Below are 26,510 nucleotides of genomic sequence, written 5' to 3'. Positions count from 1 at the left end.
GAGAAAGGCATTCCCTTGTTGTGGGAGCATGCTGTTGTCCACCATAGAAAATCTTTTCTAAGGCAAGGAATTATAGGTAGAAGAGTTTCCAGGTCTTGAGAGTTTTGGAACCAAAGTCTCTTTAGGGAAATTTCCTCATATGCAGTCTGGCATATGGAATAAGAAGTATGCAAGATGCCATGAACCCCAGAGATTGCAGTATCTTCCTTGCAGTTAGCTGGGGCCTTGTGGCTAGTTGAGAGAGAAATAGTCTGTCAGGAAAATTTGTTTCTCTGGGGTAAGGTATGCCATCTGGGAAGCTGTGTCCAGACTTGTTCCCAGGAAGATTATCCTTTCGGTGGACACCTGCTTGGATTTCTTTCCACTGATTGTGTACCCTAGGGAGGTTAGTAGGGTCTTTACAAAGGCCAGGTGCTTGAGCAGGTTCTCCTTGCTGTCTGCCTGAATAAAACAGTCTAAGAATGGGTAAATCTGAATATTTCTTTGTCTGCAAAAGGCAATGGCTGGAGCCAGACATTTTGTGAAAAAGTACAGTTTTGTACCTACCATAAATGTAGATGTTCGAAGATCCACATTGCTGCAGTCATAACTTGTGGGTAGTCCGCTGTCCTCGGTCGGCCCGAATACCAAAGTATTAGGCTGGCGTCGGTCATGAGATCTGACGTCAGTGCGCCATGGTTGACCGACATCATATCCTCAGTCTTTTTCTGCCCCAGATGTCAGAAGGCCCTAAGAAAGGCCACAGCCAAAATAGAAAAACCATGTACAAATAACATCTACAACCCAAACCATACAACCACTCCAAACTACAGAGGGGAAGGAGGGAGGACTGCAGCAATGTGGATCTTGAACATCTACATTTATGGTAGGTACAAACTGTACTATGTTCTTCATCTCACATTGCTGCAGTCATAACTTGTGGGTAGAATCCCAAAGCAAAGGTAAAGGGAGGCTGGCAAAATCATAAAGCATTGGGAGCTGCCAAAATGCCCTGTAAGACTGCAGTGGCAAATCCAGCCCTAGATTTGGAATAAAGAGGAAGATGGTAATGTTTAGAAAAAGTGTGCACTGAACTCCAAGTAGCTGCTTCTAAAATATCTTTAGTAGCTACCCCCCTTAAAAGCAGTAGAAGTGGCAGTAGCCCTAGTGGAATGAGGTCTGATTCCAGCGGAATCTCCTTACCATGATGAGAATAACAAAAAGCAATACAATGGCCAATCCACTTAGAAATAGTTTGTTTTGAAACAGGTTTCCCTGAGAGCCCAAAGCAAAAGAAACAAACAACTGTTGAGACTGTCTGAACCCTTTAGTCTTGCTCAAATAATAAACTGCCTGTGAATATCCAAAGTGTGCAAAATTTTCTTCCCTTTATTTTGGGGATCTGCATAAAAGTAGGCAAATGAATAGATTGGTTCAAGGCCACATTTGAAACCACTTTAGGCATAAAAGTAGGGTTAGTACGCAGGAGATACCCTGTCCTTATGAAAAATTAGGAAGGGTTCAACTGCCATTAGAGCCTGTAATTCAGAAACCCTTCTAGCAGGCAAAAGCAGTCTTCAAGACAAAACTTTAACTCAGACGTAGCTGCAGGTTCAAAGGAGGTAAAGTAAGCTTTTCCAACACAAAATTGAGATCCCAGGAAGGAGTAGGAGCTCTATGCGGGTCTTATGTTCTTTGCCTCTAAGGAATTGCTTAAACAAAGGATGAGAGAATAATGGTGGGTCACAGTCATAGTGAGCAGAAATGGCTGCAGCATGAACTTTACAGAGGAGAAAGACAAACCCTTGTCTAATAATTCTGTAAGATATTGAAGAGAAACACTCAAATCAGGCCTGGAAACATCAAAGCTTTTTGCTTTGCTCCAAATAAAAAATCTCCTCCATTTATCAGCATAAACTTTCCTTGTACTAGGCCTTCTGGCCTCCAAAATAACATTCAAAACTTGTTGAGGAAGCTGCGACCCTCCAGGGTCTAGAACAGAATATGCCAGGCTGTTAGATGCAGGGACTGAATCCTGACATTGAGGAAATGATTGCCCTCCTGAGACAAAGGTGTGGAATAAGGCCATGGAGGCTCCGTACTAAACTCCTCAGCAGAGGGTACCAGTGCTGTCGAGGCCAATCTGGAGCTATTAGAATCATGGAGGGCTTGTCTTGTCTGACCTTCAAGAGTACCTTGGGAAGGAGAGAGGCAGAAAGGCATAGGCGTGAAGATTGCTCCAACTGAATGATAGAGCATCCACTTTCCAAGCTGTGGGATGAAACATCTTTGTGCAAAACTTTGGCAACTGGAAATTTAGTGGAGAAGCGAACAGATCTATGTCTTGAGTCCCCATATCACTGTCAACTGTCGAAATACATGAGGATCCAACTTCCACTTCGTGGGATCCACTATCTGTCTGCTCAAAACATCTGCTAAGGAGTTCTGTGCTCCTGGTAGAAACCTTGCCTGAAGAGTGAGGTACAAACTGAGAGCAGTCAAAATCATAGCTTGCCTGCAAAGATTGCTTGTTGATGTACCACATGACAGTTGTGTTGTCTGTTTGAATCAACACTTGCCCTGGGTGAAGTAAATCCTTGAAAGCCATCAATGCAAATTGGACTGCTAACATCTCCTTCAAGTTGATATGTAAATGTTGAAGTCTGGCAGGCCACGGTCTTGAACCCATTTTCCATTGAGGTGTGCTCCCAAGCCTTGTCCGAGGCATCTGTCGTTAAGATCTGACTAGCCTCTGGTCGGGTCACAGAGAGTCCTTGTTTAGGTGACATTCCACCACAAAATTCCTTTGAATGCAAGGTATTATTTGAATGACAGTGTCCAGATCGCAGTGTTGTGTCCATACATTTGAGATACCAGCTTCCTCATATGCAGTTTGGCATTGGGAAGCAAGATGCCATGAACTCCAAGGCTTGAAGGACTGTCCTTGCAGTCAGCCTGGACCGTAGAGACAATTGATGGAAGTAAAGTGTAAGGTTCCTTTGCTTGTCCGGGTCAAAAAGGCCATCTGGGAAGCTGTATTCAGTCTCACACCCAGAAAGCACATTTCCTGAGAGGGTACTAGACTGGACTTTGTTCACAGAATACCCTAGGCACCTTAACACTGCCATAACATACTGTAGATGGTGAAGAAGTTTGTGCTTGTCTTGAGCAAGAATCAGGCAATCGTCCAAATAAGGATAAATTTGTATTCCTCTTAACCTTAAGAAGGCTATCACGGAGCCAGAACCTTTGTGAACACCCTGAGCAGTAGATAAGCCAAAGGGCAATGCAGAGAACTGATAATGTAAAGTCCCAGCCGAATCTCCTGCAACTGGGCCTGATAGGAACATGAAGATAAGCCTCTTTGAGATCCAGAGTTACCATCCAGTGATCTTTGCCCAACAGAGGCAGAAGTTGTTGCAACGTCAACATTTTGAATTTTGGAATGTCCAGGTATGTGTTGAGGATAGATAAATCCAAAATCGGCCTCCAAGTGTTTCCTTTCTTTGGTACTAGAAACAGAAAATCCTAGGCCCACTTCTGACAGAGGGACCTGCTGTATAGCCCCCATTTGAAGAAGTAAAGAAATCTGTTTGTGAGCCTCTACCCTTTGCTGAGGAGGAACGTCTGGCATGCCTGTGAAAGGAGGCAATGTGTGGAAATAAAACTTGTAGCCTCGGTCTATAATGTCCAACACCCATTTGTCCTGGGTGACTAAAAGCCAGTTTTGCTTGAAGAGTGCCAACTTTCCTCCCAAAGGAGCTGCCAGACAAGAAGGATCTGGCAGCTGAAGATGCAGGTCATTGGGCCTGTTTACGAAAGGACTGGCCCCTGCCTTCACCTGTAGATTGTGCAGGTGAACTCCATGTTCTAGGCCTGAAAGAACCCTGAGCTCTGCCCCTACCACGTCTAGATCTGCCCCTAGACTGTAAATCAGAAGAAGGGTAAGCCCATCCCTTAGTAGGCCAATTCCTGCTAAACTTAGGGGCTGCACCTGCAAAAAAAACCAAACAAAACTTCAGACTGCAAAGGAGCATCCAAAATTCTAGCTTTAACATGCTCTGACAAATTCTGATCCTTAAGCCAGGCGTGCCTGAACTGAACCAGTGGCAGCCACCCTGGAAGAAGCCTGTCACACTGCAAAGAAGCTTACCCACCTGATCAGAGGCATGAACCAAATCCTGTAATTCCTTACACTCTATGCCCTCTGCCAAAGCATCCACTTTAGATTTTAAATGAGTAAGGAGAAAATTCTGGTACTTCAACATATGAAACTGGCAATTCAAAGCCCTCATTGCTAAAGTGGAAGAGGTATACACTTTCTTACCCCACCTATCCAAAGCTCTAGCATCTTTATCCATAGGCACTGGATTCTTTACAACAGAAGCCCTGACACCCTTAGGTCCCTGGCTAATAGTTTCTGGGTCAGGGGCTCTTATACAGATATTTATGAGCCTCAGGCACTCTGTAATACCTATCTGGCTTAACTGGCGCAGGAGGCAAAGAGTCTGGATTAAGGAGCCTCAGTTGAACAACATCCAAAACAGGAGGTATAGCCAAGGGCCGCTGAGGTAAAACAAAAATTCCCTAAGCCTCTTTCGAATCTGAGAAATCCTGACCATCCCAATAAAAATGCTCGCTCAAAGAATGCAGGGTATCTGAAAAAGAAAAATGCTCAGGAGGAGAAGGAGAAGGACTGGAATCCTCTGTCTGAATCAGAATAAGGAGGAAAATCCTGAATGTCTTCAGCCAAGACTCTGAGTAATCTGAAGCCTGCTCCAAACTTTCCACCTCTGGCTCCACCCTAGGCCTCCAGGAGGGGCATAGAACCCTGATTAAAGAAATTAAATCTTCTGCCATTTTAAGCATGTGTTTTAGGCACAGAACCTGCAGAACTAGGACTGACACCTGTGGAAGGCAAACCAGGCCTGCCTTTGGAAGGTACCTTAGAGACAGAAGGAGAAGGCCTAACCACCTTAGGCAAAGACAACCTGAGAGGCCCCCTCAGCCTGACCTGACTCCTGAGAGGCCACATCTTGCAAAATTAATGTCTCCCCCTGAGACTCAACTGAAACCTCGGCTGGATCTACAGATTCCAGTAAGAACCCCGGCGTCGGAACGACGCTCTCATCTTGCTTCTTATTTAATTTTTTTTTTTTGCGCTTGGCGGGTGTGGCGTGAGGAGGGTCAATTACTATTTATTATATACACCTTACGATAGCTTTACTCTAAATACCCGCTCGTTTAATGGTAGCTTATTAAAACCTAGCATCAAAGCGACACCCGACCTGCCCCAAACAAGGAATACAAAGAGAGTGGTAATCCCAAATACAATTATTCACTTTTTCTGACATCCGAAATAACTAGCCCAACTTGGTTTCGGTCTGAAACTCAGAATAATTTCAGAGACCATGCGGAAAAGACTGAGGATAATACCATGGCGCCATCACAGCCTACGGACTACCCACAAGTTATGACTGCAGCAATGTGAGATGAAGAACATCTCTGGGAGCAGTAGATAAGCCAAAGGGAAGTGCAGAGAACTGAAAGTGTTGAGATCCTGCCCTGAAGCGGAGATATTTCCTGCATGATTCCCTGATATGAATGTGGAAGTAGGCCTCCTTTAGATCTACGGTGGCTAGCCAAGCGTCCTTGGAGAGCATGGGTAGCAGCTGCTGGAGGGTGAACATTCTGAATTTTGGGATCACCAGGAAGGTGTGTTTAGAACGGATAGATCGAGGATGGAGCGCCAGGTGCCCTCATTTCTGAGCACCAGAAAAAGTCTGGAGTAGAAACCTGGGCCTATCTATTCTGCAGGAATGTGCTCTACTGCCCTCATAGAGAGCAGGAAAAGGATTTGTTTTTGAGCCTCTTCCCACTGATTTAGTGGTAGAGATGAGTCACTGTGAGTGCTTACCATAAGGGGGTGGCTTAGAACTCCCTGGGTTTGAAGTGGAGGTAGTCCACTGCTTAGATCTCTACATTCCCTGGGGCTGCTGTCGGTGGGGTCTACCCTGAACTGGCCTAGTGGGAGCAGGAAAGGACCAGTTGCTTGGTGGACAATGCCTGCTGAAGCTGGACCTGTAAGAAATCCTTAACTGTCTATATAGATTTTCCTTTTTCTTCCAACTTTTTTAAGACCTCTTCTGCCTTAGTGCCAAACAAGTTGTCTTTGTGCAAGGGGGCATCCAACAATTTAGATTTGACATGGTCTGGCAAGGGCTGTTCCTTAAGCCATGCATGTCTTCTAGTGACAGATCCGGTGACTGCTGCCCTGCAAGAAGCTTCTAGGGCATCAAAACCACAGGGCAAGGTGTGTTTAGTTACTTGACTTGCAGAATGCATTAACTCTTACAACTGTTTAGATTCTGCACAAGCAGGACAGGAAGACATTTTTTGTTTGAGGAGTTCCAGGGTATGCTGCTGAAATTTTAGCATATGGAACTGACAATTTATTGCCCTGATTGCAAGGGTAGCTGAGGTGTATACTTTTTTACTCCATCTGTCTAGCACTTGGGAATCCCTGTCTGAGGGGGTGGGATTCTTAGCAGAGGTTGCTTTAATCCCTTTAGGCCCTTGAGAAATTAAAAATGAAGATCTAAGAATTCTCCGAGTCTCTTTTTAGACTTAGGGTAGTCCTGACTCTCCCATTGGAAATGCTCCCTTAAGGTATGAAGGGTTTCCCCAATGGAAAAATCCTCTGGGGGAGAGGCTAAAGGAATTGAATCCTCTGCATCAGAATTCTCATAAGTAGAGAGGGGTAACATGTCTTCATAAACAGATGCATCAGAGTCATCTGATTCTTCTTCAGACAAAACTACAGGGGGCAGATCTCGTTTCCTTTTGGAGGGGGTAGCTTGGCTTCCCCCTTGTCAGCATGATAAGGTCTTCAGCCATTTTAAGCATGTGAGTCTGAGGCAAGAAAGAAGGTGCCTAAGATTGGGTCTGTTTCCTGGGTGTAGTTCATACCCTGGGCCTAAGAAACTTGGTCGTTTTCAAGAGAATGGTAGACGCGAAAGAAGTCGTTGGTTTGTGTCGAAAATCAGTAGTGCGAAGGACTTCCTCGGAAGCTGGTGCCTGCTCAATTAAATATATTTAAATGTTTCATTGTGGCTGGTCCTTTTTAGAAAATATTTAAGTTTTGAGAGTATTTTCACATATTTATTTGGTGATAACTTTGGCCACTCCTGAAAGCCTTGCTGTTTGGTCAACATTACCATTTGTAATAATATTAATTTTACTCAGTGTACCCTTATATGAGCCTTAAAGTAGCTGGCAGGGGTTCTGGTGGCAGTGTTAACCACCTTATAGTCTGGGCAGAAGGGGGCACAGCTGGTGAATCTGTGCCAGCCTTTTCCAGATAGGTAGGTGTGTGTGTGCTCACGCAAATCAAATCTCAGAGTGTGTGTGTCAACTGCTTGGAACAGACACACAAAGCACTGGTTTCACAAAGAAGGTGTGGAAGGACTTAGCTTGGAACCCTAGCTAAGGTCTCAACTCTGAGCTGTGCCATTGGGGAGTCTTATGGGGGTATGGACAGATACAGAGAGGAAATAACCCCCAGACTGAGTGTGTTCCTCGAGGTGCTGTTAAGGGAGACTGTGCTTAATGCAGGCAGTACTGCTTCTGGAAATGCAGTGTGTTCATTTGTCACAACTAAGGAACCAGATCCACAAAATAAGACTCCAAAGAAACAAATTGCAACCAAGGACAGGACCTCAAATGGAAACAGTTCTCTTTATTGGATACAACCACAATGAATGTTTAATTGTGGTTCTATCCAATAAAGAGAACCGTTTCCGTTTGATGTCCTGTCCTTGGCTGCAATTTGTTTCTTTGGAGTCTTACTGTGTGTCCATTTGTATTTCAAGTGAATATCCCTCTACAGTGTCAGTGGTGGGGATTCAGGCACCTTGATTACTGGCCCAGTGTGGGGATATCACACAGCAAATAAGCAATAGGCCAGTCCACAGTATGATGCACGAATATGAATTCTCTCCAAGCTGAGCTGCAAAACAGGCATGTCCCTATTTTTGATCATCTTAAAAAAACAACAACACCAGGACTATCAGAATGCCCTTCCAAGGTCAAAGAGGAAAAAAAGGGACAATAACCAACCCAACTCATTTGTTTGAACATGGTAAAGTCCAGTAATAACCAAACTCTAAGGAAACACACGAATAGAAGGCAAGAACAGTATGTCACAGAGCAAGGTACTACCATATGGGACAATGTGCAATGCAGGCAGCTCCTGGTGAGGACACACCTAGATTGGGACAAGTGTAGATTTTAAACTGTGCTCCCATACTAAAATCCACTGAGACAATGATTAGCTAGCATACATCTAAAGTCTGGGTAATTTCTGCAGGCTGAACTACCAAAATGCTGACTCATAGTCACTTCAACTTTAGTCTTCCTCAACTTAGGAGGTGGGTGGAGAGACCAGGGAAAGACTCCAGTATCCCACATATGATCACAGAAACTTCACTGTGAGATTCAAGCAACCATTTCATATGAAATGGTCAGACAAGCTCACATCATGAATGTCCAGAATACATGCATTGATGCAGCAACCCAGGAACTTGGCCTCCAAAGTGTCTGCTATGGTGTACCTTCCATGCTACTCTCATCATTCATCGAGGAAGATTCCCTCACTAGATGATGGAGACTTTGCAGCTCATGAGTAACGAGAGGCTGTGGCTTAGTAGGAGATGTTTTGACTGACCCCAGGCCTTGTGATCCCTTACCTTATCTTGCAGCTCTGGCACTCACTCAGGATCGTATGAAGGATCCACTCCTACCAGTGCTCTCTCGTCACTCTCAGACTCCATAACTTTTCAGTGATGAAGGGGTAAAGCTTTTCACTATACATCTTGCAAATCTCCAAGCCACATGTAGCAGTACTTGAAATCAAATGCCTGTTCTACCCAGCACAGGTTAATATTGGTGTGGGCCCTTGTTTTGTGATCAGATGAATAAATGATCATCAGAATGTAGTTTAGATAAAAAATGTAGGTACTCTAAGCATGCATTAGAACTAAGGTTCAGACTATTTAACACAGGGGCCATCTCAAATTCCTACTCAGCATACATCACAGCATGCAGAGATGCACATAACCTGCAAAAGTGCCTGAACTAGACAATTTTCAGATTTATATCAAGATGCAGATATAACAAAGGGGAAATCTCAGACAATATCCACTGCAGAAAGTCTCCTAATTTAGATCAACTAATCAAACTCCAAATTATATAAGACATGGGAATACAAAAGAATGTGATAACTGCAACATCCAAAGGAATTTGAAGACAAAGTAAACCTGCAGAAAGAAGGCTCTCATCTACTACACCAACTCTGTCACAAAAAGAGGAAAGAAACAACAAAGATGTATTCCTCTGAAAAGTCTTACAGCCTCTTGTTCAAGCACATTTTCCTTTCTAAACACAAACTCAAACAGCTTGACAAAAGACTGTAAAAGCATCCTAAGCTCTGAACAATCTAGCTCACCCCTTAATGACTTTTACTATGAAAGCAGTAATGAGGAACTCAATTAAGGTTAAAGGAGAAGAACTAACAGGGCACTGGCCATGCAAAGAGAAGACGTCCAATTAGTACACCCTGATCAGCAGCACAAACACCAAGGGGTCTTAATAGTAAATAAACCACAAAAAGGTCCAGCACAAAGGGTGAAGACTATGAATTTGTTTATTTAAGTAGCATAAGACACTACAAAGCAAACCGGTTTTGGCATCAGCCTTCCTCAGTGCACTAAAACAAATACAAATGCCCAGTCTTTAAACACATGACATCATTAGCAATCACAAAATTAATTGGTTGAATATATTAATTTTGACAATTCATTCAGACCAGGTTTAAACAAACCCCCTAGCCTGATAATCCAACCTGATTCCTTGCCATTTAGTATAGTGTGCCAACCAACTTTAGAAAACTTAGAACCCTGGACCCTGTCAATAACAGAAAATGTAAATTTAGCTGTCTGATGTGTCAAGGTGTGCTTAAATAAGGCATTAGTGGCTCGCCTGTTCCTGATCTCACTGAGGTGCTCGGAAATTTGGAGCCTCAGTGTTTTAGACGTTTGTCCAACATAAAATGCCGAACAGGAACAGGTAGCCAAATACACAATCCATTCACTGCTACAATTTCTAAAACATAAAATGTCAAACTTTGGGAGTGTTGGAACTAGTAAATGTTTGAGTTTTAAATATGTAGGGGCAAGCGGAACAAATGTCCACAAGGAACACATCCCTTAACCTTATTACCAAATATGGTGGACTGTTGAAGTGTAGGCAGAACCTTCCGTTTGTAATGGCTGAAACAGGAGCCTAACATCGGCCCCCTATGAAAAGAAAAAGAACAAGTAGAGGACAAAATGTCATTAAATTTAGCATTGGCCTTTAGGATATCCCAATATTGATTGATAACCCTCAAACGTTTGGAAATTTCTACCAAAGGTGGTTACCAACCGTATAGGTTGTTGTGCATCCCTGTCATTATCAGATTTTTTATACTGCAACAGCTCCACTCTGGATTGTTGTCTAACCTGATCCCTGGCCTGACAAATATTATTATCTTTATATCCCCTCTGGATAAACCGGTTATGCAGATCTTGTTCAAACCTAGCATGAGTCTCTTGAGTAGAACAAATGCGGCGCATCCTCAGAAATTGCGACTTGGGTATACTGCGGATGATGTGTGTGTGTGGGGGTGATGACTGCCAGCATGCAGCAATGTATTATACTGGGGATATTTCCTAAACACCTCCATCTGGGGGGGTATGGTCAAAATTCCTAGTGATCTTCACATCTAAAAAAGTGATAGACTCTTTATTAGAATTTAAAGTAAATTGAATACCCCATTTATTTTGATTAAGGTAATCAACAAATTCCAACAAAAAAGGTAGATCTCCCCTCCACTCCATCCAACAATCATCCAAGTAGCGCCACCAGATATCAATTTCCTGAAGAAATAGGTTATGTGAAATATCATAAATAAGCTGATGTTCAATATAGCCCATAAACAGATCTGCATATCTACCTTTTTTGTTGGAATTTGTTAAATACCTTATAGGTTCATAGGTAGGTACTAAGCTATCTGTCCAAGGGCATTTATAAACCTAGCCAGAGTGCGTTGGCTTTCGCCGCCCCATTGATTAATTAACTGATCCTCTGTCAAGCAGAGCCAATGAAGTGATCCCAGGGGTGTATTTTCTGTTACCCATCCACTCGTCAAGGTTTCTCTTGAAGAGTGTTAGTGAGGTGCTCTGCCTGATGTAATTTGGAATTTTGTTCCAAAGCATGGGGAGTCTCTGTGACAGGAATCTATCCCTCCACCATGTTCTATTTATTGTTGTGGCGAGGTTTAGCTCACTAGAGCATGTGGCTCGCAGTGACTTGGAGTTCTTTAAGTGGAGCATGTCCATCAATTCTGAGTTGGACATGGCTTTGTAAGTCAGGCAGAGATCACCTCTGAGTAAGCGATATGCCACTAAGTACAGCCGGAGTTTTTTCAGTCGGGCTGCATCGGACATATGTTTGAGACCAGTAATCCTCTTGGTGAGGTACTTTTGTGGTCTTTCCAACTGTTAGAAATGTCTTGTGAGGTACATCCCAAATGGGGTATTGTACTCTATGATGGATCTAATGAATGACAAGTAGAGGGGCACTATAAGCTCTATTTCCAGATGTGAATCCTTTAGTAATTAGATGGGCCACATAGGATTTCCTAACTACTTTGGCAATATGATTGCCAAAGGAGAGATTACTATCTACCTGGGTCCCCAGATCTCTTATCACCTCTTCTGTATTAAGGGGGCTGCCACTTATGTGGTAATTCATGGGCGTTTTGTTTTTCCCAAATGGGATGACTATGCATTTTTTTGGCATTTAGCTTGAGGCCATGACTTTGACACCAGGTGTCCGTCTCAGTAAGGCCCTTTTGGAGGATGTCCGTGTCAGCCAGAGAGTCAATTATGGCTCCCAGTTTGCAGTCATCGGCGAACTTGGTTAGCCATAGTCCTCCTGTGTTTGCCTGTACTTCTGAAAAGTATATGCCGAACAGTAGGGGTCCCAGGACCAAGCCTTGCGGGACACCACTTATGACTGGTTTAGAGTCAGACCTGGAGCCCACTATTCTTACCATGTGAGTTCTGTCTGTAAGCCAGTTGGCAACCCATCTCATGACGTAGGGGATTATGTTCAGGCTGGTGAGTTTTTCTGTAATACCTGAGTGGGGAATGGTGTCAAAAACCTTGGCTAGGTCAAGGTAGGCTGTGAGAACCACCTTTCCCTCGTCTATGGCCTTGGTGACTGTCTCAAAGACGTCAAACAGGTTTAGTAGGAATGATCTGCCCTTAACAAAGCCTAACAGGGTTGGGTCAAGTGTTTGGAGGTTCCCAATGTCTTTGCTAATGAGTTCCATGATGATGCGCTCCATAACCTTGCAGACCAAGCTAGTCAGGCTTATGGGGCGATAGTTACCAGGGTCAGTTGTGGCCCTTCCTTTGTGGAGAGGAATAACCATTGCTGTGCGCCATTCTATGGGCACGTAGCCTGTGGAGAGGCTGAGGTTGAACAGCATGTTTAGGTGGGGGGTTAGTTCATTCTGTAGTTCGTGCAAGACGCAGCCTGTGACACCATCTGGTCCCATTGATGTTGTGTTTTTGCCTTTTGAAAGGGCTGTTTTCACCTGTGCGTCTGTGACTTTTGGGACACTACACTTTTCCGGTATTGTTATGGGCCCTTTTGGAGGTGAGAGATGGGTGAACTTTGCACTGAACCTATCTGCCAGGATGTTGGCAATATCAGTAGGTTCAGTATATTTTGTGCTATTTTGCACTAGTTCAGTGCATATCTGCGAGTTGCCACTTTGTGGTTATCTTTTGAATCCTTGGCTATTTTTCTTTCTAAGTTAGCCTTGGATGATTTCATGAGGAACCTCAGTTTCTTACTGCTACTTATTAGGGATGTCTTTCCTTCTTGGGATTTTCTTTTTTTCTGAACTAGTTTCCTCCTTCTATTGTATAGCCTGTTTATTGCAGGGGTCCACCAAACTGGTTTCCTTCTCTTACAGGAGTGAGTCTTGGTTTTGCTAGGGATGGCACGATCCATGCATCCTTGTAGGTGCTCATAGAGTGCATTTGTAAAGGTTTCTGCATCTTGGGCAGTGTTATCCTTTAGCATGGGGGCTGTGAAACTTATCACCTCTGTCTTAGGTAAGGTGAAGTTTGCTTTAGAAAAGTTTTTTACTGTGGTTTCTTTAGTTGGAGGTGGTGGTGGGGTGTGGACATCCAGAGTGATTAGTTTATGGTCTGATCTAACCAGTGACTGGTTGACCTCCGGTGTGGAACACCTGTTGCCCATGATGGTGATGACCGGGTCCAATATGTTTTCACCTCTGGTAGGGAAGTTTACCAGCTGATCCAGGGCGTTTGAGCTGATGAATTCCAGGAAGCGCTGGGCCTGGGAATTTGTACTCTAGTAGTTTTCCCAGTGAATAGAAGGGTAATTGAAATCGCCCAATATCAGGGTATTTGGTAGGATCTTCATGTTTTCCAGTGTCTCCAGAAAGGTGGAGTGGTGGTCCTGGGTCATGGAGGGTGACCTGTAGCAGGCCACAATTTGCACTGCAGATTTGCCCGATGTTAGTTGCACATGGATGATGTCAGAGGTATCATGCTGCGCCACTAACATGGAGGTGTAGGTATCCTTGATGAATATGGATATACCCCCTCCTTTTGTGTTTCGGTCCGTGTTCTGTGGCCGAAACGTGTGGTATGAGTTGTAGCCCGGTAGTGCTGGGGTGCTCTCTGGAGCCTTGAACCAGGTTTCAGTTACTGCACAGATGTCGACGTTCTCCATACTGAGGAGTGCTTCGAGCTCGTGCATTTTGAGATGCGTTGAGTAGCATAACCCTCAGTTCTTTGTTAACTGTACTGTTTACGGAGGTAGGTTTGACTTTTGAGCCTTGCCTAAAAAAGGCACTATGGGGGCGGCAAGAGCCTTGGCCAGTATTCAAAAGCCTAGGGGTGACAGGTGCAAGCCGTCTCTTGCGAAGCAACATGGCTTGTCAAGCATTTCGTCCCAGGCTGAGAGACACTGGATCTCCTTTGAATGACACCAGCAGCTTAGCCAATTGTTGAAATTGATAATTTTTTTCTTTATACTGAGGTATCATTCTTGGTGAGGGCAGGATACTACTCAAGGTCAGGGTCATACCAGCCTGGGCTACATGATCAGAGAGCTCCTCCATGTAGTCCAGGGAAGTACGTCTCAGGTCATTCACACCAAAATGAACAATGACAGAGTCATATTTGTACTTGTTCTGGAGTGACCTGAGTGCTTGTATTATGTGGCGGATTCTGGCTCCCGAAGCCAGCTAACAGTAACCTTCTGCTTGCCCAGCCTAGTGAGTGGGACGTCAGTGTGCATGACTATAGAGTCACCTATTACTAGTGTGTTAGGTATGTTATTTCGCCTTAAGGGTTGTGATTGTGCGGCACACTGATTTTGTGTTTTGTGTGTTGTCTGGTTTGTGACAGGAAGTGCAGGTTGTTTGGGTGTCTGCTTTGGAGGTCTCTGATGCTTTTGCAGGTTTTTATTTAGAGCCTCCGAGTATGATTCTGTGTATTTATGTGTATTTTTTGCCAGTGCTGTTTTAGTAGGTCTGTGTGTGGCTGGAGTTGTGGGGCAAGTGTTAACCTTCTCCTCCTGTCTGTTCCTGTCTGTTCCAGTCTTGGGTGGAGACAGCTTAGCTTCCAGTTTGGCTGTATAATTGCATCTCTTGCATATGTTAGTGTTTTGTGGTAGGAGGATCAGAATCAAAATAAATGGGGTATTCAATTTACTTTAAATTCCAATAAAGAATCTATCACTTTTTTAGATGTGAAGATTACTAGGAATTTTGACCATACCCTCCAAACGGAGGCGTTTAGGAAATATCTCCAGTATAATACATTGCTGCATGCTGGCAGTCATCACCCCCCCCCCATCATCTGCAATATACCCAAGTCGCAATTTTTGAGGTTGCGCCGCATTTGTTCTACTCAAGAGACTCATGCTAGGTTTGAACAGGATCTGCATAACCGGTTTATTCAGAGGGGATATAAAGATAATATTTGTCAGGCCAGAGATCAGGTTAGATAACAATCCAGAGTGGAGCTGTTACAGTATAAAAAATCCAACAGGGATGCACAACAACCTATACGATTGGTAACCACCTTTGGTAGAAATTTCCAAACGTTTAAGAGGGTTATCAACTAACACTGAGATATCCTAAAGGCCAATGCCAAACTTAATGACATTTTGCCCTTTACTTGTTCTTTTTCTTTTTTTAGTGGTCTGATGTTAGGTTCCCGTTTCAGCCATTACAAACGGAAGGTTCTGCCTAAACCAAGAGTCCACCATATTTGGTAATAGGGTTAAGGGATGTGTTCCTTGTGGACATTGTTCCGCTTGCCCCTACATAGTTAAAACTCAAACATTTACTAGTTCCAACACTCTCAAGGTTTATGACATTTTATGTTTTGGAAATTGTAGCAGTGAATGGATTGTGTATTTGGCTACCTGTTCCTGTTCGGCAGTTTATGTTGGACAAACGTCTAGAACACTGAGGCTCCGAATTTCTGAGCACCTCAGTGACATCAGGAACAGGAGAGCCACTAATGCCTTATTTAAGCACACCCTGACACCTCAGACAGCTAGATTTACATTTTCTGTGATGTACAGGGCCCATGGTTCTAAGTTTTCTAAAGTTGGTTGGCACACTATACTAAACGGCAAGGAATCAGGTTGGATTATCAGGCTAGGGGGTTTGTTTAAACCTGGTCTGAATGAATTGTCATAATGATATATTCAACCAGTTATTTTTGTGAATGCTAATGATGTAATGTATTTAAAGACTGGGCATTTGTATTTGTTTTAATGCACTGAGGAAGGCTGATGCCAAAACCAATTTGCTTTGTGGTCTCTTATGCTACTTAAATAATCAAGTTCATAATCTTCACCCTTTGTGCTGGACCTTTTTGTGGATTACTTACTGCCTTGATGGTTTGGTCCGTGCACATCCGTACGTGCGGGTGTATGTGTGTTTGTCTTAATAGTAAAGCCAATAATGGAAAATCAGTGGTGGATATTTTAATAAACTCATGAGTCCCTTATAGACCCAAGAAGGGTAGCTGCATGGTTCCCACACATTTTCCTAGAAATGAAAGACAGCTTGAAATGGCCTCTTATCTTTACTATCATACAGAATTGATGCACGGGGGGGCATGTAATGACTGAAGAAGGGAAAGGAGTGAGATCCCTGCATTTACAAGGAAAGAACACCACCTGTGAAAAGATTTCTTTGAGGAATGATAATGATGGTGCCCATAAGATGGCCAGCATTGGGGTTTTCCCTTTTAAGCTTCTTGTTCCAAAGCACTTTCTGCAGGGTCTACGAACACTGTAAACAAATTGTAACACTCAGCTCCACTGAAAAAGTACAGTTGTGTAAACTTACTATAAATGCAGATGTCTGAGTGTACTCATTGTTGCAGTCATCACCTGTGGGTTATCCCTGCTGTGGTAGCCCTCAGCTGGCCCGAATACCTGAGTCAATGTTTTTCTTCGTCAGCTGCTGTCACTTGCTGTCTGACATCAGGTCGTCAGTGGTATTAAAAGGAAGGCAGCCAATGCCATTACATCAGTTTTTCTTGCCCTAACTAGTCAGAGGTCCAAGTAAATATGGTAAAGTGGTCCTGGTGGCTAAAAGCCACCATTAAAAACTTATGTCTCCCTAAAGAAAGAAAATATAAGGGGGAAGGAGGGGGGGGAACCAGGACTGCAGCAGTGCATACACTCGAACATCTACATTTATGGTAAGTGTACACAACTGTACTATGTTCATCGTGTTCCACTGCTGCAGACATCACCTGTGGGAGGATTCCCAAAGCTGAGGAGAGGGGTGGTAGGATTAGTAAGAGAACTAGGAATGGTTCAGCATGCCTTGCAGAACTGCAGAGGCAAACCCTGCCCTAGCTTTAGAAAATAGAGATAGGTGGTAATGCTTGGTAAAAGTATGGACAGAAGTCCAGGTAGCAGCTACCAGGATGTCCCTGGTGGGAACTCCTCTGAGGAATGTTGTGGAAGTGGAGACTGCCCTATTGGAATGGGTTTGAATAGAGTTAGAGGAGGTTTCCCATGCAATCTGTAGCAGAAATGGATACAGTGTGATATCCATTTGGAAATGGTTTGTTTGGAAATGGGCTTCCCCTCTGCCCCAGGGCAAAGCTGACAAGTAGTCTGTTTTCCTGAAGGGTTTAGTACAGTCCAGATAGTACCTGAGCTGTCTGTGCACGTCTAGTGAGTGCAGAATTCTCCCCCTTGTTTTGAAGGTTAGGAGAGAAGATGGGTAGATGTATGGCCTGGTTGAGTTACATTAGATACCACCTTGGGCATAAAGGAGGGATTAGTCCTCAGGGAGACCCTGTCTGCATGGAAGATGATGAAAGGCTCAACGGGCATCATTGCCTGAAGTTCTGAAACCCTTCTGGCTGAGGTGATAGCTAGGACAAAAGCAGTCTTCCAGGAGAGGTATCTTAGTTCTGCTGAAGCAGAAGGTTCGAAGGGAGGTAAAGTTAGTTTTTTCAAAACATAATTCAGGTCCCAGGCTGGAGTGGGTGGCCTTCTGGGAGGTCTGATATTAGAAGCCCTTCTGAAGAATTGTTTAATCAAGGGATGGAGAACATGGGCTGTTCTGTATCATAATGTGCTGAAATGGCTGAGGCATGGATTTTAATAGAGGAGAAGGAGAGGCCACTATTAAGTAGCTCCGCTAGGTAGTTCAGGATAAGAGGGATGGAAGGTTGTGAGCCCTCTCTGGACTGGCTCCAGGAGGAGAATCTTTTCCATTTTCCTGTGTAAGATTTTCTGGTGCTGAGCTTTCTGGCCTCTGTGATAATGTCTAGGACCTGTTTGCTTAACAGGGGCACCTTGTTTGCCTTCAGAGTATTAGCCATGGTGATAGTTTGAGAGTCTGCAAGTCTGGGTGCAGCATTCCCCCCACACCTGAGTTAAGAGGTCTGAGATCAGGGAAAGCTGCCTGGGATGCTGTAAGGTCAGGCTGCACAGTAAGGGGTACCAATGTTGTCCAGGCCAATCTGGAGCAATGAGTATGGCCTTTGGTCTCTCCTCCCTTATTTTGATCAGTACTTTGGGAATAAGAGGCAGAGGAGGGAATGCGTACACAAAGAGGGTGCTCCAGTGGAAGGTTAAGGCATCCACTTTCCACGACAGGTGGCGATATTCCCTGGTACAGAATTTTTTCAGCTGATGTTTGAGATGCAAAGCAGAGAGATCTACTTCTGGAGTCCCCCATGCCTGAGTGATTTGTAAAAAGATTTTTCTGTGGAGGTGCCATTCGTGGGGGTCTAGTAAGTTTTGGCTTAAGTTGTCTGCCAGGATGTCGTTGATCCCTGGTAGGTATTGGCTTATCAGGTGTAGTCCCCATGGAAAAGGCGGTCAGCCAGAGGTTCATGGCTAGCCTGCACAGAGGGGAAGACTGGGTCCCTCCATGTTTGCTGATGTACCACATTACTGTGGCGTTGTCTGTTTTGATAAGAAGAACCCCTGGCTTGAGATGGGGCTTGAAGGATGTCAGAGCTTTTTGTACTGCCATCATTTCCTCCTTGTTGATGCCTAAGGGAAGGTGCTGGGCATCCCAAAGACCTTGGGTGCACCTACCTTCTAGGTGAGAGCCTCAAGCTATGTATGAGGTGTTTGTGGTAATGGTCTGCCCAGTTGGGTGGAGGGTGAAGGAAAGGCTCTTGTTCTGGGCATAGGCCCCTGCCCACCAAAGAAACTCAGCCCTTATACAGGGGATCAAAGGGAAAGAGGTCTCTAGAGATTGAGAGTGTGGACACCAAAGGTTCTTTAGGTACCACTGAAGTTTTCTCATGTGAAGCCTGGCCAGAGGAATTAGAGGGATGCAACATGCCATGTACCCCAAGGCCTGCAGGAACTTCCTTGCAGTGAGCTGACCTCTGGAAGCCAGCTGAGTAAAATAGAGAGGCAGGAAGCTCTGCTTTTCTGGGGATATGAAGGCCATTTGGGATGGTGTATCCAGCAGTGCTCCAAAGAAAATGATCTTCCTGGAGTGTGTTTGCTTTGACTTCTTCTCGTTGATGCTGTACCCTAAAGAGGTTAGGAGGGTTTTGACAAAGAGGAGGTCCTTGAGGAGCTTTTCTTTGCAATCTGCCTGAATGAGGCAGTCATCCAGATAAGGGTAAATTTGTATATTTTTCTGTCTGCAAAAGACTATGGCCAGGGATAAGCATTTGGTGAATACCCTATGAGCAGTAGATAAGCCAAAGGGTAGCGCAGAGAACTGAAAGTGTTGTGAGCCTGCTCTGAAGTGAAGGAATTTCCTGCAGGATCCTTTATGGGGATGTGGATGTAGGCATCTTTTAGATCTAGGGTAACTAACCAGGCATTTTTTTGTCAGCATAGGCAGCAGCTGCTGCAAAGTTAGCATTTTGAATTTGGGGACCACCAGGAAGGTGTTCAGAATGGATAGATCTAGGATGGGGTGCCAAGTGCCCTCTTCTCTGGGAACAAGGAATAGTCTGGAATAAAAGCCTTTGACTGTTTGATCTGAGGGGACAGGTTCTACTGCCCCTTCGGATATGAGAGTTTGGACTTGTTCCAATGCCTCTGCCCACTGATTTGGAGGTAATTCTGGGTGCTCTCTTAGAATTGGGGGTTCAATGAAGGTGAATTTGTATCCCTGAGAAATGACCTTTAAGACCCATTGGTCCTTTGTTACAGAAAGGCAATTTTCTTTGCAGACTGAGAGCCTTCCCCTCCTAGTTTTTGGTGAGGGAAAAGAGGGCAAAGGGGGAGAGTGAGTCATTGAGAGTTTTTGCCATAGAGAGATGGCTTCGAATTCCCTGCCTTTGGAGTGGAAGTGGTCCACTGTTTAGTTCTCTGCTGTACCCGGGACAGGAGTCTGGGTAGTCTGTCCCTGCGGGGCTTACCTTGCCCGTCTGCTAGGTGCAGGAAAGGACCAGTGTTTTAAAGGAAAATTCCTGCTGAACCTAGGAGGTTGTACCTGAAGGAAATCTTTTACTGCTTGTATAGATTTAGCTTCGTCAACCATCTTTTTAAGCACCTCTTCTGCTTTTACTCCAAATAAATGGTCCTTATCCAAGGGTGCATAAAGTAATTTAAATTTGACATGATCACAGAGAGGTTGATCCTTCAACCATGCATGTCTCCTAATGACAGATCCTAACACTGCTGCCCTGCTTGAGGCTTCTAGGGAGTGATATCCACAGTGTAATGAGTGTTTAGCCACTTGACAAGTAGAGTGCAGTAAATCTGCTAACTCTTTCGAACTGGCACAGTCAAGAAAGGTTGAAATCTTTTGTTTTAATAGTTCCAAAGTGTGTCATTGATATTTTAACATGTGGAACTGACAGTTAAGTGCTCTGATAGCTAAGGTTGCAGAGGTGTATACTTTTTACCCCATCTGTCCAGAGCTCGAGTCCTTGTCAGAAGGAATAGGATTCTTTGCAGAACTAGCTTTAAGCTCCTTTTGCTCCCTGTGTAATGACCTTCGGGTCTGCAGCAGGATTTCTGTACAGGTATTTGTGAGAATCCGGTACACTGTAATACCCGTCAGGGTTTCTGGGAGCAGGTGGGAGGGTGTGAGGAGTTGAGCTGGATTCATGAAAGACATCATCAACTACATCTAAAATTGGAGGGATGGCCAAGGGTCTGGGCAGGTCTAGAAACTCTTAGTCTTTTCCTAGACTGAGGGAAGTCCTGGGATTCCGAGTGGAAATGTTCCCTGAGGGTGTGAAGGGTTTCCCCAAAGGAAAGATCTTCTGGTGCAGAGGCAGAAGGAATGGATTCCTCTGCATCTGAGTCTTCCTAAGCAGTCAGAGGAGGTTGTTCCTCTTCAAAATCTGAATAATAATCAGACTCCTCAGAATCCTGTTTTGTCAGTATCTCAGGAGCAAGGTCTCTTTTCCTTTTAGAAGTTGTGGCCTGACTACCCCTGATAAGGGTGATAAGCTCCTCCACCATTTTAAGCATTTGGGCTTGGGGTGGTGTTTCAGGAGTAAAATGGCGGCTAGAGGTAGTTTTCCTAGGAGTGGCCTTGCTTCTAGGCCTAACAGTATCCCTCGGTCTAAGGGAAACTGCAGTCTGAGAAAACGTCAGTTTTTTTCTAGATTAGGTAATGCGAAAAACCTCCTCAGAAGCTGGTGCCTGCGTCGCAGATTTGGACCCAACCAAGGTAGAGACAACCCAAAGGCTCGGAAGACAAAGAAAATGTCTGCGGCCTACTGGACTCTGAAAGGGTCTCAGTAGCCTGCGAAGGTATCGAGTTGGGCATCATGGGCTGTGAAGGCACCTCACTGAATTCCAGAGAACTGATGACCTGCTTAGCGGTAGATTCGTCGGAAGGCTTAGCCTTGTGTGGTCTGTCTCTATTTTTATCCTTACTTTTTTTGGAATGTCTATGGATTGTTGGCTGATGGACGCCATTTTGGAATGCGAAGATGGAAGATGAAAATACCTGGCTCCAATAAGAGCTCTACGACGAATGGTTCTCACGTTAAAGAGGGCACAGAACCAGTAACAGGAGATGTCGTGGTCTGGGTCTAAACAAGTAGCACAGTATGAATGGAAGTCTCGATGTGGCATTTGCTCTCCTCAGGCAACACAATTGTTAACTTTTTCAGACACTGGTTAGTGCAAGAAAAAAGGATCCCTAACAGTGTACTTAGCTTTAGACATTTTCAGCTGTAATTCAAACTCTGGTAGTGACCGACCAGCACACTTGCGAACTGCTTCTGCTACGGGCTCCATGGCAAGAAAGACTGATGTAATGGCGTCAGCTGACTTCCTTTATAGCACTGACGACCTGACGTCAGACAGCAAGCAACAGCAGTTGACGCAGAAAAACATTGACTCTGGTATTCGGGCCAGCCGAGGGCTACCACAGCAGGGATAACCAACAGGTGATGTCTACAACAGTGAAACACGAAGAACATCATCAGGTTTCCACACCATGGTGATGCCAGCAAAAGAGCATTTAAGTGGCACGGCCTTCCTCCCAGGTTATTTTCCTCTCTCGGCTATATAAGCAGAATGTAGCACTGTGCAATTTACAAAAATCAGTGCTATAAGCATACAGCAGGCATACCCCTTGACCCCAAAGATTAGTACAGTATCATCCTCTAAAAATAAAAGCAGGGGGTCAAAAATAGGAAGTGTCACTTGTAGCAACAAACATACATCAGACACTAGATTGCAATACAGGTCATGATAAAGAAACATTAGAATAATTTAGCTATTTAATAATGTACATACTTTTAAAGAGGTGTAACTTTATGAAAAAAATCTGCAAACCCAGGAAGCACAGTCATAGTGACTGACAAGTATAAAATAAGAGTTCTGTGATCACAATAACAATCGGTAAAAGAAACAACTAACAGCAAGTCAGAGAAATCCTTTCATACCTTCAAACAACATACACTTGATGACAGAAATGTTACTCCTGTGAAAATACTGTAGAAAGAATGTTGGTGAAGATGTCCCTTTGCTGGTGGGAAGGGTTCACACTGCAACAGACTGAAGTAAATTGGATCATAAAATGCTTCCAGTCACAAGTGACTTACCCATATCGTCCTGAAGCTGTTGCTTTGTCATCATGAGTTGCACTCCCATCTTACTCTGTTCTTCACTAACAGCAGTTCCTAAACTGTGATCCAAGCAAATCCCAATTCTTCTGCTGATAGCATCCTCAGTGGAAATCATTGCCCGCATGACCTCTAAGAATAATTTCTGGAGTCTATCATTGGCCTCCTCAATGGATTTTCTAGAACCAGTAACATCACACAAATTATAGTACTAAACTTGTAACATACATATATATGTATATGTATAGAGAGAGAGAGAGAGATCATTCTATTTCAACTGTAATCCAAATTAAACTGTGCTTCAAGGAATGGCAAATAACTTGCATCCATATAACTTAAACAAAGTATAATTTTAAGGATTTAAGGACTGGGCTCAGAGATGGCAGGTGAAATTCATTACTGAAATAAAAAATGCAAAGTAAAACAACTGAAATAAAAAATGTTAAGTAAACCACATTAGCGGTAGGAACTCACCAAAATATCCTGTAACAGGCATCAAGAAAGAACAAGATTTACATGGTAAACCACCCTGTAAAATACATTTAAGTAAACAGGCTTGAAAAACATGAAAATTATTTAGGTCATGAAAAATTATAGCTCAGCCTTGCATTTACATTATTTGGTGTTTAGCTTCCAATAAGCACTGGGTTTTAAAGGGAAATTAAGGAGTAAACAGGAGCAATCATAAATCAAGAGAGATCTGACCAGATTGCTCTGAGTGCAATCTACAGTGGCGCCTTCTAACAATGCAAATTAACTAGACCTTTTTTTTTTCTTTTAGCCAATACTTTCAGTTGATAACTTGAAGCCTAAATGTAAATGATAATAATTATGAAAGGTCTGCCCAATGTTTTCAGGGTGAAATCTGCATAGTTCTTTCTTGAATTTGCAAAGTTTACTGGCTGTGCCCCCCCCACACACACACACACACTGGTAAATGCTTTCACTTAAAGACAAGGAGTCTGCAAGTGCAAGCAATTAATCATTAAAGGTCTGAAAAGTGTGGAAAGAAATTTAAAATGTACAATATAATTAACCATTAACAGGAAACTAGAAAGCAGTTCAGTGAAAACTAAATGAAGTTCAAAACCTGGGAAATGAATAGTTATGCAAAACGTTACCTCCCCAGCAACTTCATTACTTAAATGTATTAACGACAACAGTGCACACTTTAAAGATTAGCCAGTACACTTACTAAAGTTAAAAGATAACACTTACTGAAAACATGCAGGCTGTTTTTCCACAACTGGGAGGGAAACAGGATGGGATAAGAATACAAAGTAACCTGGATAAGTGGAAACAGCATGTAAAGTGCACTTTAGAATGGGTAACTCTAACTTTAGAATAGATAAAGCCTGTGGATTCAACTATCAAATTGGGACAATCACTACTATATGGAAAGTAAACTTCCTTTTTGGAAGGTGTATATAGTTGTGTGTTTGTTGAGAGTTAAAAGGGGTTGGGGTTACAAAACATACTTTTTTGTTAGTTTCATGAACGCTTTTACTGAACCAAAAAATCTGAGAAAAAATGTGGTATGGGTTCAAACAGAGAATTAAATACAAGATCAGCCAAACATTAGTGTATGCACACATTCAAAAGAATGGTCATGTATAAATGCCTTTTTATGAATAAACACATTTTTTATCAGAATGACTGATTTGTCAATATTAACATGGACTGCAGATGGCCTTAAAAACAAAATTATTCAATTATATCAAGAAATATAGAGTGAATGTAATGGGATGCAGATTTAGACGGAAATAAACATGTGAATTTGACAAAAAATACTTCAGGATGGACATTCAGCAGAGTATCAGGGGAAAAAGTAAGAGGGGATAATATATACTACTGTTTATGTGAGCAGCTCCAAAAATAAAAGAAGAAAAAATGGTAGATGTGTAGTATTAAAGGGTTGCTGGCAGAGGAGTAGGATTACACTGACATGTATATATTCCACTTAAAATAGCTATTTATTTATTTTTACATTTGTTAACCAGGTTAGTCCGACTGGGCCCAGAGAGCCCTTTTTTCAGTGGACACCAGAGGAGAAAAGCTCCAGGAAAGTAATTAAAAAATAAGAAAAACCTAACAATTCAAGTTGTAAGATACTTAACTGTACAAAAACAGAGAGAAAGAAATACACAACAGGAATATATATAAGGCAAGGGCTCCAGGGAAGTAAATAGTGTGGGAAGAAATAGCCAGGGACTTGGTATGGCTAGGCTTGTATAGGCCCTAGGACCGACAGCCCAGTACCAACCTATGAACCAAATGTACAGTATTTTAATAATCCACTTACAATATGTTTGAGAAATTTGGTTAGCATTAATTTATTTACAAGGAATGTAACAATACCTAAAATAAAAAAGCAACATTATGGCATAGCACAACAAGGATGCATTTAATAGCATATGTACTAACTGCAGTGACAGTAATATATGCAGACAGTTTAGGTAGATACCAGGCAGATATGTTAATTGGAATATTATAGAGCATAGAAAATCTGGGGGGAAATAAGATTTCATCAGGGAATGTTACTTATGGTCGGGGATTACAACAATGTTGGGAGAAGTAATAAGCCTTCAGCAGGGATTATTATTTAAGAGTGGGGGACTAGAACCCAATTTGCAATAGTGAGGATAAAGAAAATATAAAACAACTACAGATTACTGAAGTATATGTAAAAATGTTTGGTAAAGAACATGTGAATTCTGTAGCAAGGGCTCAAACAAAATTGACATTTTCCTCAACTCAAGATACAATGAATAGGCTGGACTGGAAAGAAATTATATTTCACAGGAAATGTGTATTTAACTGAAAGCTTTCACACCCATCCAATAATTGTACAAGATCATGGGCTAATGAAAGTTAATATAAAGATGCAGAGTAAGGATGTAAAGATGAGATACTGCCACCTGCCACTTACCTGCTAAAAAGAGTAATTTAAGGAATGGGCAGTGGATATCTTAATTATGAAGATGGAAACTGCTTCAGAAGAGACAGCTAATGAGTGGGACAAAATGAAAATGTAGTTTAAAAAATTAGCAGAAATAAGAAAGAAAAATGGGAAAGTAGTAATAGGAATCATTTAAAGGTTAAAGTATTGTGGAAGAATGGGAATCTCAGAACAAGAACAAGTGCAGAGTGCTAAAGGGGAAATAAACTTAAGCACAATGACTTGGATAACAGAATTTAGAAAGTGTTCTAGCCAAAATCAGGGAGCCTACAACAAAACAAATAACCAAAGATCCTAAAGAGATAGAGATGTTTCAGAAATTTTACAAAAATTTGTATACAGCAGGGGAATGGAAAACTAAGAAAAAAGCACAATTGGAAATATTTATGGGATATTTAATTATGCCATGGCTAGAGGAAGATGAGGATCAGCAATTAATAGTCAAGACAGAAACAGATGAGAGAAAACTGGTGATGTATTATCAATCGATGGGGAAGCCTCAAGGAACAGACCGTTTTTCTGTGGAAATCTGGAAGTTAGGAGGAAGAAAGCGACACAAATCTGTAAAGTTTTAACAGTATTTTAAAAAGGGGGAACTATTAGCATCTAAGAAAGCTGTGGTGAATGCACTACCCTAAGAGGGAAAAGACTTTCCAGATCCAGCATTATATAGCACCACTTCAATTTTAAACTATGATTTTGAAGTGTTTATTGTCTACTTTAAAGATATTACCAGTGTTGACTGATGTGCATCAATGTGATTATATGGAGGGAAGGCAAACATTTGGCAGTGATGATAATGGCAATCCCCGGTGAAGCAGAATGCAGGAAAACACAGCTATTGTTGGTTGGTTAGTCTTGATGCAGAG

General features: G+C 42.9%; 1 protein-coding gene across 1 annotated transcript in view; it reads right to left on the bottom strand.

The window, feature by feature from the left end:
• PCNT (pericentrin) overlaps positions 1-26,510 on the bottom strand; it is a gene marked incomplete in the record, with an annotated part of 2,997,294 nt that overhangs the window by 1,509,082 nt on the left and 1,461,702 nt on the right. The window contains 1 exon segment of the mRNA XM_044060288.1: positions 22,662-22,861. Coding sequence (XP_043916223.1) covers positions 22,662-22,861 — 200 coding nt within the window.

This window comes from Protopterus annectens, chromosome 2.part0, assembly GCF_019279795.1.
Source record: "Protopterus annectens isolate FY-2018-M chromosome 2.part0, PAN1.0, whole genome shotgun sequence".
Classification (NCBI taxonomy): Eukaryota; Metazoa; Chordata; order Ceratodontiformes; family Protopteridae; genus Protopterus; species Protopterus annectens.
Note: the sequence above shows the minus strand (reverse complement) of the source record. Positions and strands in the feature narration are given on the sequence as shown.